Source organism: Glandiceps talaboti, chromosome 1 (assembly GCF_964340395.1).
Source record: "Glandiceps talaboti chromosome 1, keGlaTala1.1, whole genome shotgun sequence".
Lineage (NCBI taxonomy): Eukaryota > Metazoa > Hemichordata > Enteropneusta > Spengelidae > Glandiceps > Glandiceps talaboti.
The window spans coordinates 5,636,529-5,658,060 of NC_135549.1; the positions used below are offsets into that span (position 1 = coordinate 5,636,529).

Here is a 21,532-nt window from a genome sequence, read left to right on the forward strand (position 1 = left end):
CCAACACCTCATTAGCATTGGTAGGGTTGTACTACTGTAGGCATTTATTGTGTTTCATTGTAGTGCAACCATGATAGATCATCATCAAGGCATCAGCAAGTATTTGGGACTTGCTTACAAAAATATTTTGAGTTTGAGTATAGCTTTTCATTTGAAACTATGAACCCAGGGTCAATGAACGTTTATTTTCCCATTGTAATGCCAAAACAACACTATTGTTCACTATGTTTTTTTATGACATTAAAATCAATTTGTCATAATTAGCATTAACACAACTGGCATTTGCCCCACTCATTTCAGGAATGTGTGGTTATATGCACATTTCCTAATTCTTAATATTTGAGATGAAATATAATTATAAAATTTTTAATCCATGCAGTCATCAAACACTTGCTAGAACTTTGACTTTGGCGAGAACATTTCCTCTCATATCAATGGATATAACTATTGTGGTATATGGTACTTTGTTAATTAATATTCCAAATTTAATTCTTGATTGCTAAAATGGTTAATGAAATCAGATGTAAGACAATCTGTGATGTGCTATTTTTATGTAAATTAAGTAGACTTCAGGAGGAGAACCCATCTATCTACTGTTCAAATCTATTGATGACAAAGTCAACAAAGAAGCTGTGAGTGGTGTTGGCTACACTGGAGCTGTCAACCTCAGTGATAAGTACATGTTAAATGTTTATGCTTGAGAAATCAAATGTGTAAAAAAGTATCTGATGCAGTTGTATATGTTCCTATGAATTAAATATAAAGACAAGTGGACGATGCTTTCAGAAGTCGGCAATCTCTGTGAATAAATAGCATCACCAGTGTATCTTTTGATGTTTATTGGATCAGTGATAAGTGCATACGTCAGATATGAACCACTTGGGCTTACGACGCAACTTCAAACTTAAGATTCTATATTTTAATAGTAATATCATTGCTAGTTGACGGACAAGTGCAGTTAATGTATACAATTTGAATAATATTGTGGTTAGTCTGCTTGCAATGTAATACTTCAGAATTTTATGATTTTGAGATTTTAAGGAGAGGAGATTTAATTTTGTTTGCATGTGTACAAGGAACAGTAAATGAGCGAGCTCAGGATGTCTTCAAAACACTACTGACAATGGATAAGGTAAAGACTGGAAAACCCCTACTTCCTGTCAAGTACATGTTTGATTATCTTGACAGTGTGGTCAATTCTCATCACAGTGACACAGGACTCATGGAAAATACATTGAAGAATAGTAGGTAAATAACACTCAGTAAACAGGTTCATAAGGTTGGAACTTCAAATAATTAGAATAATGTTCCTTGATACAGAACCTCGTTACATTTTACATTTTACATTTTGGCAACATGACTGATGGTCAAGCTGATTAACTGATTATGATTACTGTTCACCACTAGATAATGATGTAGTGAACACATTGTCCAGATGTGATTGAGCCTACACAAAACCCCACCGTGTTCATCATTGGGGGGATTTCCTTATTCAGAGGCCTCCTCTATCTATCGATCTTACTGCCACTTACTTTGTACTACTTTCACACATTATAATCTTATACTATATATGTAGTGCTACACGCAGTGAAACACAATTTAGACTGCAAGACAAGTGTCTTTGATTAACATACTTAAGAATATCAAAATTAAATGGTCGATCAGAATCACCATTGCCATGGTTTCTATAAGTACATTATACTTGGCTATAATTATATAACAACATGTCTCATAATAGTGATGTTTCATTTTGTGATGGATTGAAGTACCAAATAATCTGTGTTGAAGTCAAAAGCAAAATAACATTTCCATTTTCCATTTCCATCACGACAGTAATTAAAGGTTTTAGTACATAAACTTATGTATAAATGTAATCATGTAAACATGTACTAGTATCAAACAAATGGAAGAAGAAATCACTAATTTATTATTGTCCAGGACTTATGCTTGACAAACCTGTTCGTCAGTTTATATCAATATTGTATTTCAGTTTGCTATTGAGAATCTGGGCAAATATATTAAAGAGTCCTCAGTCTGTTCTTGACATTAATGTTTCTCCTGCTGTGATGACAAGCCTTCAGATGATGGCAGAGACATTTATGAATTCCTGCTCCAGTAAACAAGGACAGACAAAGGTACATGTACATTGATATGCCTGACTGTGTGTGTGTGTGTGTGTGTGTGTAAAATTATTGGTATGTTTTCGTAATTGTTGTCAAAAAGTTCTGAAATGAACCAACAAATGTATGTAAAATCCCGTACCAGCTGTGTTTGATTCCAAATGTTGTTTAGGGTTGATATTACTAGTTCAATGTAGGATAAAAACTAAATTCCTTTAGTTAGCCCCCCCCCCCCCACCACTTCTAACTAATTTGGCCAAAACTGAAAATTCTTTCAGACACCAGTCAGTTCAAATGTGTGTGGTAGTATATAGTGCTATGAATACAAAACCTGTCTTTCAGTGTCACCTATGGTGAAAATTCTACCATTTCTCAATTTGACGACAATTTTATAGAAGTATTTGTATGTAAGGGTACAAAACAGATCATTTAAAATCAAAAACAATCTTCTTTGTAGGATGTGAACTGAAATGGTTAACACCCCCCCCCCCCCCAATTAAAATAATTATTTTTTTATCTTACATTGGACTATTGATCTTGCCCTTTACATAAGTATCAAGCTGAAGTTCTATATACTTTAAACATTGTTACAAAGATGCTGTCAGTGATTGACTTTGTTTTATGCTACCAATATCTTGCGGTATATCACTGAAACAATCACGTGAAGGCTAATTGGGAGATATAACTATAAGAAGCTTTTGATCAAGTGAATCACACCATCTTTTCTGTCGATCACCCTTTTGAAGGAATATGCAGTGACGGGTTTTACCAAGGACATTGCAGTCTACAAGGGCATGGTAGACAAGTATTGTGAAGACATACAGGAATTACCAGGTGTTGGCGACAGAGAGTTAGCTTTTTATTTAGATCAAACATTCACGGTAGGTTATGGTATATCAGATAGTATCATTAGACCATCATAATAAAGTGTATGATATCAATATTTAACGAAAAGTTTCTTTAAAGTGTAAAAGGGGAGGACGACTATATTAAGAATTAGTGTCCCCGTATGTCAAATATTCATCATCAAAATTTGTCATTAACTTGTCACCCCAAAACCTGACAAATATACATGTACAGGTATATTCAGCAAGTTCAAGTCTCGTCAAATATTGTTTACTTTTGACTATTTGATAGCTAAGGAAGAAAGGGTGCACGTAATAATTGACTCTTGTACCTTTTATCACAGGAACTAGAAGTATTGAATGGAACGACTGTCTTGTATGAGCTCTACAAGTTCTTTGAAAGAAACACTGACATGGTAAGAAAGGCAAACAATTCACCATTAAAGCTTGATGTTATGGAAAATCTTTAGAGAAAGAGATATCGTGGTTCGTGTGTAACTAGATTTCCTTTCCTCTTATATAATCTTTTTATTAAAATTACTCCAATGTGACACTTAACTTGAACTGCAAATTAATTTGTGCATCACATCACTTACATGAACTTATATTGCATTTCTTGATTTTATTTCTAATATCAATAGATTGCAAATGCTTTAGAAAAAGATGAGAAGTGTCAACAGCAGTGTTTATCACTCAAATGGAGAGAAGTAGTTTCCACTATGGTTGAGAATGAAGGTAGAGACAGACATGAGAATGTCCCAACATCACAAGCTCTGACATCACCATATGTAGTTCAGTGTAATGAGCCATCGAAGCAGCATTATCAAGCGCTGTCACCAGAACTATTAGATAGTGCACATCAGTATGAACAACTCCAGAGCCATCCAGAGCCATCACATGAAGAACAAACGAATTCAAAGAAATCGCAGTATGAAGAACTGTACCCTAAACCTAAACCATCTCAATACGAAGTGCCCACAAAACCAAAGCAGTCCGATTATGAGGAGCTTTACCCTAAACCCATTCCATCGGATTATGAGAAACTTACCACAAGCAAATAACAAATGAAAGAGATACCACAAGCTTCTCAACCACCCTGATATGCATAACCAGATAGATTAGATTTAAGTACAGTGCTTAGCAACAACAACCACAACCACAACTTCATATACATGAAGCCATAGTTTAAAGAATATTGCTTTTAATATTAAGATATGTAAGTGCTGCAACTTAGTATAAGTTGTTTGTTTGTATTTTTGGTTGTTTCAAGGATATACAGTTTTACAATATTCAGAAAAATTAAGAGTATCAATAAACTACTCGGTAAAGGTCTTTGTATTATATATCATAGGTTATTTTAATCAAGTCAACTTAAACCCAAAGTATCCATTTGTCGTTTAGTTATCTAACATTTTATCTTCTTAAGTAATGAATTTACACGATTCGAGACTTTTTTGATTTTGCATGCGAGTAAGTGATTAGTCTATAACCCCAAACTGTACTAATAATTTTTAACCCAATGTGTACTAATACTGTTTTACGTACCTTTTCAGTGGGTGGGAATTTTTTCCTATCAGTAGTGGGAGGGGAAAAACAAAGAAGAATGGAGGCGGGAAAGTCTTGATTTTCATGAAGTGAGAGGGGAAACCCTGATGATATCTGTAAGGTAACGCACATTGTGTACGCCTAAATGAATTGTTGGTATAGTGGAAAGCACAAACGTTTTCCTGGTGGGGAGTGAGTATATAAATCATTAATAATATTGGCTTTGTTTGTTTGTTTTTTGGGAGAGCTCTCCTATTAAAACATAATTTTTTATCTGAAACAACATATGATCTATGAAAAAAGAGAAAGGGAGTTATTTTTTAAATTAGTATGTCTCTATGTATGTATGTATATATGTATGGATGGATGGATGTATGTATATCTTTTTACATCTATTAGCATTATTTGCATATCGACAAATTTTGACCATAGGCATGAGGAGTAAATCGTTATCTCCTACTGAATGCACTTTGTCTAGCCCTAAGTATGAAAGATTAACAAGCAGAATTGAAAAGACAGTATATAAAATTCTACAGGCAAGGTTAAATTAATTGGTATCCTACCAAATGTTCCTTATCATACATATGGCATGTGTTATCCGCTAGGGGTAGATATGTATCGGAATTCAATCTGATTACACGTTAATAACCGATGTGCTTACTCGACCGTTGATCATGAGTAAGTAGTCGTTCGGTCATACTCTTACCCAACCAACTACATATGATATGTAGCTAAAATTCTCGTTCAATTTTATGGTCAAGTTTACCAATCATCCCAAATAGCGTTTACTGTGACTTGCTATATATCAATTTGGGGATGGCCTTTGGTCGTCTCTCCAGGCAAATGTACCGTGCTCAATATCACTTCCTAGATTACTATACCATGATAATATACATTTATATACCATGATAATATACATGTGAAAATATTGCCATCCGTTTATTTAAACATTTCCACTGAGAATCGGGGGGTGGGGGTCTTTCGATGTCCTTTGAGGTTCTAGGAATTCATAGGCTACCAGATATATAGATAGAATTTAAACCTTGAAGTGAAAGGTAAATTCGCTATGGTACAAAGGAATCCAAGTCGCATCCCTTTCTCATCAATCTCGCAAATTATGATAGCACATCTGTCTCGCGCCATGGTTATATTTGATGAATTACCCCATAACCGCTTACCGCGGGTCCTTGTTTAGCAGAAACTCATTACAAAGGGCGAGCGTATACGTATCTGTTGAAGGTAGGCCTCCAAATCCTATCCGAAAATGTGGGTACTGCCACCCCTATGCATCATTTTCAGTACATGCATTACATTCAATTAATCTTACTCCTTAAATTCTCGGCACGGCCATCCTTTTTTTATATAGTAGATAACCTGTATTTGCGAAGGTAAACCGCCAACAATATTTTGAGAATATGAAGTCGATGTTTTTGCGATGGGTTTCGGTATATCAACGCTATTGGATGGAGAACGCCCAGTTATTGCTAGCGATTGCTGTCTCTCACTAGAGTTCAAAGTTGGTTATAAAAAATGATTTCCATCCGCACGCGCCAAAGCAACACATTTCATAGGGTGATCGAACATTGTCACACAATTCAAGCTCAACAAATGAACATCGTTTAGGTCAAAACCCCCTCTCCTCCCCTAAACTAACGTTCACAAGTTCGACATCAAATGTTCGTATATGTAATCAGTGATGACGACTATAGCGGTCACACCACTACGATCGATGTAATGTAAAAACATGATTGTAAACACATCAAAATACTGCCAGAAATCCTGTACCATATCTCACATCAGAAGTAAATTTTTATCAACTTATCTCAATAGTAAGTACAAAAGCTGTTATCGTTGAAGGAGTGAACGTTTTCCGTCGAAATGTGGTTAGAAGTGCAAAGATGAAGTTCAGCAATCGCATTGACGCCAGACCCGCCAGTTTGAATAAACTGTAACCTGATTAAAAAAAAAATATATGCATGAATTTCAAAGTGTGTGCATTTTAGGAAATTTTAGATTTTGATGGTTTACCCATTTTTGACGATTTCTAGCTTTTCACAATTGAATTCATTGCGTTATATTCTATATGCACTCAACGTTTCGTTTGTAATTGTAATCTCTGGTTAGAATGAAAGAACTTTAATTGGGTATCCAGATTCGTCGCCAACTTTGTGTCTAATGGCATAAAGAATTGGACTATAACACAGTCATCAGCACTAACACAGCTTTACGAGTAATAGTTTTTCCAAAGGTCTACACCATTCGGTGTGTGGGATCCTTTGGTTACGTTCTGTACTTGGTGTTTGACGAGAACGTTCAACATGACGAAAGGAGCCTCATTTCTGAGCCATCATGAGATTCCTAGAATGCCACTTGGCGGGGAACATACCAAATATAAGACTACACACTTAATTTACAGAGATTGTGCAAGCTTTCCATCTTTAATTGAGTGACTAAAATATACCTTTACATTTCAGTAAAACTGACCAAACACACGGAGGGTTTATGCACTTTAAAATCGTACATAATTTCAAATCACAAATACAAGATACATACAATGCCAGAATAGTAAGACTGCCAACTTTACTTGAAAGAAGTCATATAAGTGTGTGTACATACGTAAAAAGGGTAGGATTCAACTGATATTAAAGGACTAAAACCAACAAACCCAAATGGTTTACCTGCTACTTTATACTATACTAATATGGCGTAGCAGTCAAAAGTACAAAGCGACTTTAAAATTTAATCAATAATTTATTCAATTTGTAGGTTGGGCAACAGTAGATATATTAAACATTTTGTGGCACTAGAACATATAAGTAGTATCACTTTGTATAGATGGGGAAGGTATAGACAATGTTGATAAGTAGAACTCCAGTCATTTAGATTTCTAGAAAAAGTGTTAGGTTGAGGGAAATATCAATTGAAGATAAAACATTTAGTAATACAGTTATTTCTCGTGTAACGCACAAGAAATAATGGTGTAGAGCCTTATATTTGTAATTTGCGCAATGTCTACAAATTAGATGTATTATAACTCACATTGTCAAGATGCGAGATAAATTCAATTTGATAACTATTGAGTGTTACAACGTTTCTATGATTGTGTTTGTTTTTTCTTCGCCCAAAAGATCTGTAGAATGTACCCTGTTTACCTGTAGATATCGATCATCACGACACATTATACAATGTATCTGTATACAGAGTCATTCAAGTTAAAAATCAGTCGATGAAACCTGACATAATAGTTTGTTCGAATACAGCAATAAAAGTGTGACACATTTAAGAGTGCGATATATTGGCAAGTAATTATGGTGGGTTTGAACCTCGAAAACAGCAAACAGGTGTGTGCTTAGGGCTAACAAAAAAATGTGTGGTTCCGATTACGCTTAATTTAAGAATAGGTGGGGTAGGTAGATTTGTTATTTTATATTTTTCTATATATATTTAATACATATGTGAGTGTCTAGTTCAGGTAGTTATGTTTTCTGTTGATTTCTATATGGTATCTGTGTTTTTGGCTTCTTCTCATCAGATGTACAGCCATTACAGATTGGAAGAACAGTTTTATATTGTCTTTTTAAGTTGATGTCAGTTTCCGCATTCACTATTTCTTGCGAGACTTCACAATTTTCACGATTTTATTTTTTTTCTCGAAAACAGTTAAGGGTCCGCAGTGAAAAACTAGGTGGGGCCGGGTAACCGGAACCAAACAATTATTTTGTTTCGGCCTTAGCTTTAGTGGAGATGGCGATCAGTTTTATTGTGAAAATGTAACAGACTGTAGCCAACTTTGTAGAGGAGTAACAGTTTTACAGCGTTCTCAAATTAAGCTTGAGTATTGTCTTCATATATAAGTGCTGAAAATGAGTACTCTTAAACTGCTTAATGCGAATGACTTACACACTACACCCAGCCATATCGCCATGCGTAGTACAAACGTTCCAAAAAAGTAAAGAGAGTGTCATGTTATCATAATCCAATCTGCAATCCAATACGTCAAATCGAATATTTGGTAAAAGCCCCAATAACTTTTAAGCGTTACTAGAACAGTGTACAGTTTGTTAATTTTGGTCTTTAAAACAAAAGTCCTACTACCAGTTTAAGGCTGCCGTTCATTCGCTGTCTTTATACGAAGTTGACTGTGCGTACTAATCTTTCATTGTGACATTTTGGAAGAAAGATTTTCGTAGGCGTTAACGTTGGTACCAATTTCTTAGTCCGTTCTGTGTTTAACTATACTAAGTCAAAGAAGCCGTGAAGTGACAAGTGGAGTCTCATTTATACGATTTCAATTACTAGACATATGGATTGCACGTAAAGGACTCTAATGAGCTGACCTCAGAATGTGAGCGTATCCATGTACCGGTTGTTATATTTAGTTGCCTTTCTGATAGGGCAGTTAGTGAATGTAAATGTCTAAGCGAAACATCAAAATAATGATATCTTTCCAATATGTAATCATTTGCTTAAAACACAATCTCGTAAAAACTTGTGTGAAAACAGTTTTCTTTTATAAATAAAACACCGAACAAAAATATCAACATCTTAAAATCAACAATATCGCACAATTCTAACTATCTTGGATATTGGACTGTAAAATATATTGTTATCCCATAAATCATAATCATTGGTTATTACCACTAATAGAGAGCAGATGACAAACTTCATAAAAAGTCAACTGTGAAAAGTGGCACATTTGAAGAAACAACTTGACGTTGAAAACTCCCTACAGACTTATAATAAGGGCTTACATCTTGATTTTGTATTGTGGAGGATTAAAATTGTGGTTTCAATGTCCACATATATAAGACAACACTTGTAAATTAATAATATCAAATTTCAAGTTTACATAGTAACAGACATGGGTCGCCACTATTTATGTTTTTGTGCCACCCAATTCCGTATGAAAGTCCAAGATAGTGCATGAAACCAACTTTTGAAAGGTACAAATACATTTTACCCTGTAAGTAATATAATATAATATAATATCAGCTTAATATAATATAATATAATATAATATAATATAATATAATATAATATAATATAATATATAATTATGATATAACATAACATTTCACAAATATAATATAATATGATATAATTTAATATAATATAACATATAGTGAATAATATGTGTAATACTGTTAATGACGTTTTAGAGGAAACTCTCTATTATAAACGGTTTAAGAAAAAGAACTGGCTTCCCACAAATCTACAAGTATTGGTGTAGACATTAACTTGGCTTCGTTGTATTGACAGTATTTGAACACGCAACGTAACAGTTTACTAGCCAAGGCAAAATAACACTACATTACTTGTTGAAATAGTACATAATTTGAAAATCGATTTTGCTATCATTCTGCTTACTGAATATGTTCAATGGTATTCAGATTTGTATAAAAGTATTTTCAAAGCACATTTAATCTTTGATAAAATACATACTTCCAGACGGACATAGTGTAAGATAACCAATGCTAAGAGTCCAAGACTCATCTCTTTTCATTTGACTATCTCGCTTCCTACCCATCATTACATTACATAATGCAATCATACCGTTAGCTACCCAATGTGAACATCAGTACCCAACTTTACAATAAGTTGGGGTCCATCCTAAAGTACATTACAAAGAACTCAATATGCGCAACTGATATATCGACACTATAATATAATGAGTCACATATTACATATCAAAGTATATACCTTATGTATATATAATACCTTGGTTAAGTCCACACGTTGAAGACAATCAAACCTATATTAATATATAAGTAATATATATTAGCATTGCAAATGTACATGTAAAGACCCAAAGTGTAAGATTTAACGTTCAATTAAAGCCTAAAGAGCTACCAAATAACACCAACAAAGACATGTATATATTGTCTTTACAAACTGAACTACTATGAACGCTAAGTTTAAGCTTGTGAATGTCTTTGTGTAGTTAACTATAAATATTCACTGAAAGGCTTTAACACTTAGAGTTATACTTATACATTTATAAAAGATACTGAAGATAGACAAATTTGGCTGATAAATAACATTCAAATATGAACACTTGTAACAAGATGATCAAATATTTAGGGACATTCAATATGTTTAATTACGCACTAACTTTTTTGTAAAATCTGAGACAAGCTGCTTCTAAAAGACAAAACTTTCTACCACTATAACTCAAGACAACCCCTGGACATTTTGTTATGGTGCTTATAATAACATTGTTTTGATATAGATAGAAATTAGAAAATGAATCTGATTAAATGAACAAAATGCCATTTTCAGCTTCAATCGAACAATTTCATAATTAGTTCCATTATATTCAAATATACCAAGATAGTCACCAGCCTAACCAATGCTGTAGAAGACGCCAACCTTACGTCTATCAGTTACTGAGGTATAAGATTTACAATTTGTTCAATTTATTAAACCAGTCTATTTACATCGATTTCACGAAAATATATCGAGCTATATATAATATATTTAGATTTTGTGTACAACCTTAAAACACTTAAAATACAATTCAATACACCCTTGAACGCATACATCTTAGTGTATGTATGTATGTATTTATGTATGTATGTATGTATGTATGTATGTATGTATGTATGTATGTATGTATGTATGTATGTATGTATGTATGTATGTATGTGTGTTGTAAATATACATGTTATTGTTAATTCATTATAGGAAAGCGTTGTAATTTGTAGTTACTGAGAAGTGGAAATGTAAATTCACTAGTAACTTTACAAAGTTTTAAAACCATACTAAATATAATGAATGTAAAAAATGTTTTTAAAAGACAAGAAACAAGATAGATAAACCGATTTGCATCGTAACTCTGTCGTCCGTCCGAAATAAGCAAACACTCCGGGAAGATGTTTGTGTGTACATGTGATTACTGCCCTTTTCGTAGATAAACATTCTTTTTTCAATTACTTTTATATATAAATATATTTAATACACCTCATACAATATGCACGCACAGGAATACATCCACAGTGGTGTATCGGTTTTAGCGTCAACCAATTCTTCGTATAAACAGTGATTAAAACATGCTAACAGCCTAAACTATTGTAAAATCTTCCCGTAATAGAACAAACTTGGAAGAAACCAGAACTTATGAAACAATCTGAATATAATTCAACATTATTACAAAACAAAACTGACAAGACTACGGCCAAAGCACAGCACATTATATGTATAACAAAAGATCACAGGATAAATCAGAAAAGTACTAAGTCGCACTTATAAAAAACTGAAATTATTCAGCCAACACAGTATCTGGCATATCTAACAAAGTAAAACCAATAGCACAATCCACGCCTCAGCCACTACAAAAACAACAACAACAACAACAACCACCACCACCACAACAACAACAACAACCACATATTAGACACCATCTCTATGGACAATTACTATATCCATGTGCAACGCACTTTTCCAGCAATTCTTCTAGTGGTACACACAACCTCATTCCCCACTCATCCTATCAGATAGAGATACTCTGTACCAAACCTTAATGACTGATATGCTTTGTGCTATGACATAATGAGACAACAGCTCTAATTGTTGTGTTTATACATAGAGATTTGGGTTGTTCTCACATGCCCTATACGATTTGGCTTTTGTCAGAGCTCAACAAAAACGACCATTGAAGAGAACATCATCTGAACACTCGGCTGCCATGACTGTTACCTTTCCATATTTGTCCATTTTTGAGTTCCGTGTTCTACAGTATGTCATTTCATTATAACTATACATCGATTATCTGCCATTTCATTGCCTAGTTTTCATTTCCCCGACTTTCCTCATACCACATGCTAAATACTTGAAGATGTTATCAATTGAACTTTATATCTCCTACCTGAGCACAATATTTCTTATGTATTCGTTATTTTTTGGTCTTTGTAACAGCAAGTCACAGGAGTATCATGTACATTTGGCATCAGAACTAAAACCGAATATTTGTTCAAATCACTACGAAACGAGCAGAATTTACAGCAGGGGGTGAGAATAAAATAGGGGCACCACAACACATGGCTCAAGGAGGTGCAAAGGGGAGGCACGAAAATTCTGATGATCTGAAGGGGGGGGGGAGCACGAATCATATGTTCATTAATTGAACCATATTAAACCTCAGTAGCAGTCGTTTACCAAATACATTTGCAATTTTCTTGCGACAACGCTGTAATAAGGTCTTAAACGAGGTGGTGACTACCATCAGGATGTGTTTGTGTATGCCTTAAGACAGCCTTTTGTAATTACAGGGTGGGGGGGGGGGGTTAAATTAAGACCGGTTTTCTGACATACAGTAAGCCCCCCCCCCCTAGTATGTTGTACTAAAAGGTGACCCTCCTTTAATGTCCTTTCTATGAAACTTACCCTCTTCAAATATTTCAGTGAAAAACATGTTTAGCACCACATATACTGTTAGAGCCCAAGATTAGTAGTTAGGAGGTCCTGAGTTCGAATCCAACTAGAGACAATGTAATTTTTCTATAATATGATCCCACCACATTGATAGTTTTTAAAGCTATTTGTCGTTTCCCACAATTACCACCACATTGGGTTTTAAATTTGTGTTCGTATTGCATGAATGCCTGTGTTTGGATCTAATTGGCTGAGCTGAAGGCCAGAAGTCCCGAAGACTAGATGCATGCACAAACGACAACCTCAAGACAGAGGTCATTATCTCCATTATCTTGTCACGCTGTTTCCTCTTTACTACTGTAAGACCCGCTCCTCTCCTCACACATCATATGTAAGAGTTAATTCGCTACATTTCACTGATATGTGAAAATATATATTAATTATATGTGACATGTAACAGTAGGATTTTGAACCAGAACAATTTAAATTTTATGCCATTAAATGGCCTACTACAAGTTCTTATTTTAAAAAAAAGGCTCTCACCATGGGAGGGGGACACACCCTCCACCCCCAGCAATCATAGTGATGCTGTTTAGGCCCAATATCAAGAGGAGGAGAAGCGCTAATGTCTACCAAGTGTAGGTTACCACCCATTGTAAGATCTCTTCTTGCACACCCACATCTATTAAATGTCTTATTATTCATGGACGCTGAAGTTGATTGCCACTCTTATTAAATGTAATAATGTACCATATAATTGTACATTTCAAGAATACACGTAAGGGAGTGGGGTTAACGTATAATTGTACACATACAAATCTCCGTCTAGCCCGGGGGATACAAACAATATTGGGTCATTTCTTGGGGGATGGGCATGGCATTTTTGAGAGCGCAAAGGGGGAGCTGCGAAAACTTTTGTGACCAAGAAAATATTGTCTCCTCAGCCCCCCCCCCTCACCCCACCGTAAATTCTACTCGTTGCCTTAGCGCCAAGTTTACATCAAGTTCTCTTCAACTTGTACGTTATGTTGCTTGTTTTCCGTTCCGTTGATTCCCGTGGTTCGAGTGGTGCTAGCACGTCGGGAACGTTCTGATTGACCAGAGAAAGCCAACTGGAAAGCCCGTCGATGATTTTGGCTGCCAGCGTTGTATAGAATCGGATTCAGCGTAAAATGTAGAATGATTAGGTACCATGTTACACGTATCAAACAATAATCAACATCGTGCACATTGTTGAGAATGTCGACAGCTCTCAAGACCAGAACCACTACTTTCGGCGATATCAGTATGAAGAATAGCGCCGCTATCACCATACATAAGGCTACCACTCGTTTTTCTTCCTTCACCAAGGCATCTGGTAGAACTCTCGTTCGCCGTAGCTGGGATATTTCACGAGCAATGAACATGTAAAATATGACAACGAGAAACAGCGCAACCAATGCAACACAAGTGACCATCATAATGCATACCACGTATACAGCACTTGAAGCAGAGGTATGTAAGCATACTGCTACAACTGTTCCAGGAATAGCGCCGACAACCCAGCTCAAAACCAATAGGACCATGACGCGGAACTTCTGTCTTAGTTGTATGGCCTTGTAAGGGTGGCAGATCGCAAGATAGCGCTCCAAACTTATCATGGACACGGATATCAACGAGACGCATAGACATGTAACAAGTAGAAAGACGGTCAAGACGTTTGTCATTCTAATTACAATTGGGGGAGTCAACTGCAACGGCCCACGGTATTCCGTGATCAAATAGGAGAGAAGAACTCCGAAATCAGCTAACGCCAAATTAACGAAATATAAATTTGGCAATGTTCTCATACTTTTTATACGAGTGACAACGAATAAAAATGTCGCGTTGCCGATTATTCCCAGGAGTAAAATAGGTATCAATATTGGCCCGGGTATGATAAAACATGTATAGTGGTAGTCAAAACTCGTGGTATTCGTGTTGTTTCTATACTGTTCATAATCGAACTCTGACAAGTAGTTTTCTTCGTCTTGTTGGCTGTCCATTATTGTGATACCTAGAACAAAAATAAAGACGAGAAATTGCGTCATTTCACATAAACTCATTATGATGACGAAATTAAAATTAGATGCAAATCATGATATTACATATAATCATCTACATAAAACATAGGTAAGCTTGACACATTTTTCATGATGTATGTCAACGAACTTCATAGATCTTCTTTTGTCGCGTATCATGTAGTTTGACAAAGCGTTCACTGTTTTACATTAATTAAAGATGCCTGCTGTCATTCTCCGTGTCTGTACTATTGCGAAAGATAACAAATCATGAATTTCGTGCTTTCTTTCTATTTTTGATCAATTTTCGCGTTGCAATAGTAGTCATCAAACACGCACATATATAACCGTATGCACATTTCGCCTTAGTCACGTGCACGTTGCACTGTTTGTAATAATCCTAATATTTTATTCTCTAGCACATCGTCAGAAAGGCGACATTAGTGGAAATGAAGGTAAAATAATGGTATTCGTTCTGTTGGTCAACGCTTAGTTGTTTGGATTTTAACAACCACTTGCATTAAATAAAAAAAATAAACTAGGGATTCATCATTTACGAATACCAGTATTTTACCTTCATTTCCACTAATACTTTCTGACGATATGCTAGAGAATATAAAGTAGACTATAGTCTTGAGGTGTTTGAAATAGTAGGTTTGAACAAGGAATTCGCATCTGTATGTGTTATTCTCCCTTAAAATGACATTACATATAACTGGTTAGGTATATGACTTTGAAACTATCGAACGATTCGGAAATGTAAAGTTGTGTATGTTGCCAATTTTTTTTTAGTCTGTCACTACAAAATAAATGATGTTATAGTAATGTTTTAGGTGTACTAGTACTTACTATGCAACGAATTATTCATGTGTATTTTATAGTCTCTATACCAGCATATTTCTAAGCTTCTTGATAGCTATAAAACATGATGTATAAATGGAAATTGTTTGCAATGTAATCACACTAGAGTATGATTTACGAATTTTAGTTTCCAAAACACACATATATCAACGCATAATTTATATTAAATTGTCATTTATATTGTGTTCTTTATGGCCTACATTTAATTTGTAGCTAAACATGAATAACAAGGAGTTGAAGAAAATGTAAAATCAAGAACATTCATTCTGGATATTCTATTTTGTATACATTACAGTTGAATATCACAGCGTATCTACAACGGGACATAACTGAATATACATTGTAATACACTTTTGCGAGTGTCACTTCTCTTTATGGTAAATCAGGTAAATACTTCCGACGTTGGTGGCCTAGCACCAAGAAATATTCCTCTGAACTTTAATGATTGCACACGTTGAGCTACCCGCTTGTGCACTGTGGTAAAGAACTGATACCATGAATGCATAATAAAGGCTAGTTTAAAATCGTATTTGTAAGGCAACCCACCAGTCGTGTATACATAATCATATGAAAGGAAAATACATCCATATATAACTTTTTTGCATGGTCAGCAAGTGTTGTCACAATTAACCTTCTTTCCCAATTGAGGACAAGTTTACCCCCCCCACCCCCACCCCCACCCCCACCCCCACCTCATCACCTACATCTATAAATGACAATGATTCGTGATTTACTCAAGTTAAGACATTTTCCACTCAAGACAAAATCACAGCATATAACTTTAATAATTAAACAGGGAAATCACTGAAAATTGTTAAATCGTCTGCATATGTAAGTGAAAATAAACCATACAGCTCTTGAGTAATTGCAGTACCTACATTATATATAGGTGTCCTTAGTTAGCCAACACGATTGTTTTAGGGATGGAGACAACCTACATGTGTATGATATATGGAGTCGTAAGAAGATACAGAGTTAAAATGCAACAAAAGCACCGTTTTAATAGAAAAATAATAATGTACAATATATTAACGTATACAATATCGAAATCAATTCAAAAGTGAAGATAACAAAAGACCTTTATGTCCGTGATTAATTTGCATGTATATATTGAATTCAACATTCTGATTATCAATCGAGCAGACGCGTCGACGCTGATCGAATCTCACTATAGATTGTTCATATGACTGATAACAGAGTGTTTTATCATTCAGAACGTATACTCGTTCTCTGATGGGAGTGTTAGTTGATCTTATCGATCGTACACTTTTAGCGCAAAAAGCTGCCCAAAGAAACGTGCTTCGTTTCCTAAGCCACTGGGCAAAATGAAAACATTAGCTGAATTCATGTAAAGATGTCACTTTATCTTTTGTTACCTACTTTGAACAATTCCCACTACACCTAGTTCGTTGGCAATGTCATAGTTTGTCGCACTATAATTGATTGTATCTAGTATCCGCTGAGGAAAACTATCGACTAGTTTAACTTCCCCATGGGGTTTGATACGTTAACCTAAATTTAACCAACATTATCTAAGCCTTTGCATAAGAAGTGCATTACATTTAGAATGCACAATGATTAGGCTGTGTTGTCGTCATCTATTATCGTCTGGAGCTGTTTAGCTCAATTCTCTATATACTCCTCGTAGCCACTCTTATCCATCTCAGAAATGGGAATGAAGTTGATGCCATCAACATAAATTGAAAATTACAGTTGTAATGTCAATATTACGTTTCTCTTAATGGTAACAATACTTTCAGCAAGTAAGTTTGAGAGAGAGGACTCATTCCACTAAGAGTATTTAATATATACATACTGTCATACATTTGTACCTAAGCCTCGGAAACTCGAGACGGATGGTGTTAGATTTTGGAACTGTAAGCATCTCTTTCACCTGGCTCCGGCTTTGAGTGCTGAGATCGTGAGGCCAAATCCAGGGCTACTACGAAATAAAGTTACACCATACATCATCTAGTATCTTACACTATAATACCCGTACCAGTACGCTGCTCTTTCACACATATTAATTACGATACTATTGTCATTTTGACTTTGAGGATCATAGGAGAATACAGATTAGGAATTTGGAAAATCTATACTACACAGAAAAACTGTTTTTAGCTCCCGTATGGGAGGTGATATCGTGGCGATGTCTGTCTGTCTGTGCAGAAATTTTGTTCCACTTATATCTCAAAAAGTACTGAAGCAAATGTTCTGCAATTTACTATGTGACATTGCCAGGCTGTAACTTAGCGCTTATCAGTTTTTGGTGGGAGTGGCTTGCATAGTTAATGCTAATTTGTATAATTAATGATTTTATGAATGGACCTATACATGCACAACGGCTGCACCAAATTCAATGAAACTTGCTACATTTACGGATCATACAAATATATAAAAGCACTAAAAGTTGTTAACTTGTGTCAAGTCGATTAAGGGCTAATTTGCAAAATGAATGAATGTTTGTAACTCGGGTTATGCATCTAGAAGATCATTATACAATTTGATGAAACTTGTCACACATATTGATCATACAGAGATATGGTAGTTCCTTAATAATCCAATGTAGTGCTGTCAACTACGTGATATTATCATTACTTATCCATGTGATTGGTTACTTATAAACAGAGACATCACTGCATCAGACGTGGTTAGGGTTTCCATGGAAAGCACCACCATTATGGCGAAGCATCTTCCCTCCATGGACGAAGCGATGATCAAATAGACCACATCGGCGGACAGTCTATGCTGAAAACTTCACTTAGATAACTTCATACTGCTACGTCACAATTTCAATCTCACTAAAACTGAAACGTTTTCTTTTTGAGCTTCGTTACTATATCGAATACATTACTTGAAATTACCGTTCATTACATGCTCTTCGCCTGAGGTGCACATGGTTCACACGTTATGTTAAGGCATCTTTCAAGAATAAATGAATATCTTGATGTATACCGAATTAACAGTTCTCCTCAGCGACACAAAATTTGTATCAAATGCTTTTACAACTGTGTATCTGTCAAATTGAAAGTTCACGGTGTCGTTCATATCATGGAATTTAGTTTATGCACTGCAGTATTGAATATTGTATCGTATCATAGTGTAGAGTTGTATGTACTTTGTACGGTTCGACTCCAAGCTCAACTGTCCTAACAGAGATTCATCCGGAGTTCGTTCTCGGAGCACATATTTCTAGAGAGTAACTATCATATAAAATCGAAAGTCTAGGAAGAGTATTGTTGCATATACATGTTTTCTTGTGACATTTTCGAAGTGCAAACTATATGTACGTGTATACGGTGCATTTGTAACATATTTAGTATACATCTGAAATACATGTAGTGTGCATGCAAATTTTGAAAAGACGCACCGTAATGGGATTTTGACGCTAAGTTTGACAAGAGTGACCTGAACCAGTGCCTATACCAAGAAAGACTGCACCAAATTTGATGAAACTTGCTAAAGATATTGACCGAGCAAAAATATGCTGGTATCAACTCATAATTTGATGAACTTTTACAATAAGGTATATATATATCTCTGAACGGGAACATTTTCAGTTCATCTCTGATTGTCAGAAAGACACCACATTTTTCGAAATGAAACACTGATAAATCGTTCTAGAACGATAACAAATATGATGGGCACATTGTGTACAGTACATGTATACAAATGTATGATGGGCACATTGTGTACAGTACATGCATACACATATATGATGGGCACATTGTGTACAGTACATGCATACAAATGTATGATCATACATTTTACTTGTGTTATTCTGTAAAACAAGCCTAGCGATGTGTAGAATGTCTGTCTGTCTGTCGGTCGGTCCGTCTAACCATAACCATAAATTTATGGTTTGCTGTTGTTAAGGAAATAAAGTGAGGATCGCGAACAATTCAACGGATAAATGAATAAATAGATAAATGGATAAATGGATGGATGAATGGATGGATGGGTGGGTGGGTGGGTGGATGGGTAGGCAGACGGACAAATACACATGCACACGTATACGAGATTTTTTTTCTCCAAATGATCAACTATTATTAAGACATTAAAATGTAGTGATTACATTATCGGGACAAGTACGATTGTATCTCATGATTCAGCTAATACAATTCAGCATAACAAATTGTAGAAGGCTTGTTTAGAAATCGAATTCACAGCAAACAATACAATTACTTAATACATGTAATAACGGTTTCTATTCGACAAAACCTTGGATCAGAATGTAAGCAATCTGGTTTCAATTCAACAAAGTAATCCGTCTCCTGTGATCTTCACTTCTTGAACAGATTTGTTCCAGTTACTTCCATGTTACTTACAGTTTGCGTGTCATTTGTACTGAACCACGGTACGTGATTGAAAAGTAAGACTTAAAACTTTCCATGCGTACGTAATACGTATGCCACTTGGCAAATAGTCTGATTTAACTTGAAGTTCTTGAAATGGAAAAAGAACATACACGTCTCCAAATATATGATATATCATTTGTACAAGGGAAGTAAGGTTTAAGTAAAACGTGTCATATGTAGAAGCAGGCTGTAATTGTCAGGTAGGGAAAGTACAGTAAATATTTGAAATAGCAAAGAAATAGAAGAAAATTAGTATCTTCACATATTTTCACACGCCGTCCAAAAATAACAATGTTTCCCAAGTGAAATAATAGCCTGAACATCCATGCCGGGAAACAGAGTGAGAACAATACCACCATAGAAAACGTAATTACACGCAGGAGCATTGTTGCAACACACCTCTGTCGAACTATCAAAGCAGTCTATTTTACGGACGGTCTTTTGTTAGCTCTCTTGAGTGGGAGATAAATAGTAGCGTGCGTGAAAGCTTGTACGTATTACATTATAGCCATCACTAACCTTCTTCGTTTTAGTGTAGCAAGCTGCTTTTAATATACGGGCCATTAATCATTTCCCCATTAAATATGACAACGTTTGGTTAGGCTCTTTTTAAGTTTAACCATTCACAAATTGGGTATCTCAAATTATTCGTAGAAAATACATGTATTTTATATTGTGACGGAAAGCTGACATTATTCCTATATTCGACGGATTTTGGTATGATTTATGTTCATGTAGGCAATTACGTGATGTGTATATTGACATTTCGGAATCCTCACTGGCTTCTTTTACGTTTGGAGTGATTACTCTTGCCGAGCGCAATTAGTTTGATTTGACATCATACAAAGTATTTTTTGTTGATATATGTCTACTACACCCCCGAGAGCATTCCCTACATGTTTTGTTCATTGCGCTGTACAAATAACTTTTCGTAAGAAAATTAAGTAATGTCATTTAAGATTGTCTCTGCTGTCTTTTTACTTGATGGGAACGACCGCGCTAGCTGATATATATTCGCGTTTCGCTGTAAACGGAACGTCACTAATTACAGACAAAGTTATTATTGTCAATTTAAAACTATGTCTTCAACGGAACCTGTACAGTTCGTAAAAGATCAACCAATTCTGATTTGTAGTAAACATTTCATATATGCAAACCTATCTTGGGGCTAAATGTTTTGACGATATGGAAAGAAAATACCCACGATACAAAATGATTTCTGAAACCATTAATTCATGACTCCGGAGAAAGAGGGGTTGTTAAATTGCGAAATCGTAATTTTCAAGACTTTCTTTATAATAAAGACGCATAGTTGCAATCATGTAGTGCTCAATAATCCACCCCATTCAATTAATTGGAATAAAAGAAGCTTTGTGGGCAGCCGAGGTAGGTTG

At 35.3% G+C, this 21,532-nt stretch overlaps 2 protein-coding genes across 2 annotated transcripts in view; one reads left to right on the forward strand and one right to left on the reverse strand.

Moving 5' to 3' along the window:
- Positions 1–4,808, forward strand: part of LOC144436232 (plexin-B-like) — a 28,669-nt gene extending 23,861 nt beyond the window's left edge. The window contains exons 27-32 of the mRNA XM_078124974.1: positions 567–672; positions 1,074–1,248; positions 1,991–2,135; positions 2,867–3,001; positions 3,310–3,381; positions 3,607–4,808. Of these exons, the coding sequence (XP_077981100.1) occupies positions 567–672; positions 1,074–1,248; positions 1,991–2,135; positions 2,867–3,001; positions 3,310–3,381; positions 3,607–4,026 (1,053 nt within the window). The 3' untranslated portion in view covers positions 4,027–4,808. The remainder of the gene's footprint in view (positions 1–566; positions 673–1,073; positions 1,249–1,990; positions 2,136–2,866; positions 3,002–3,309; positions 3,382–3,606) is intronic.
- Positions 4,809–13,875: 9,067 nt separating this feature from the next.
- LOC144433464 (kappa-type opioid receptor-like) lies at positions 13,876–14,904 on the reverse strand. Its single transcript, XM_078121815.1, has one exon. It carries the CDS (start codon positions 14,902–14,904, stop codon positions 13,876–13,878), a length of 1,029 nt encoding a protein of 342 aa, XP_077977941.1.
- Between the last annotated feature and the right edge of the window lie 6,628 nt (positions 14,905–21,532).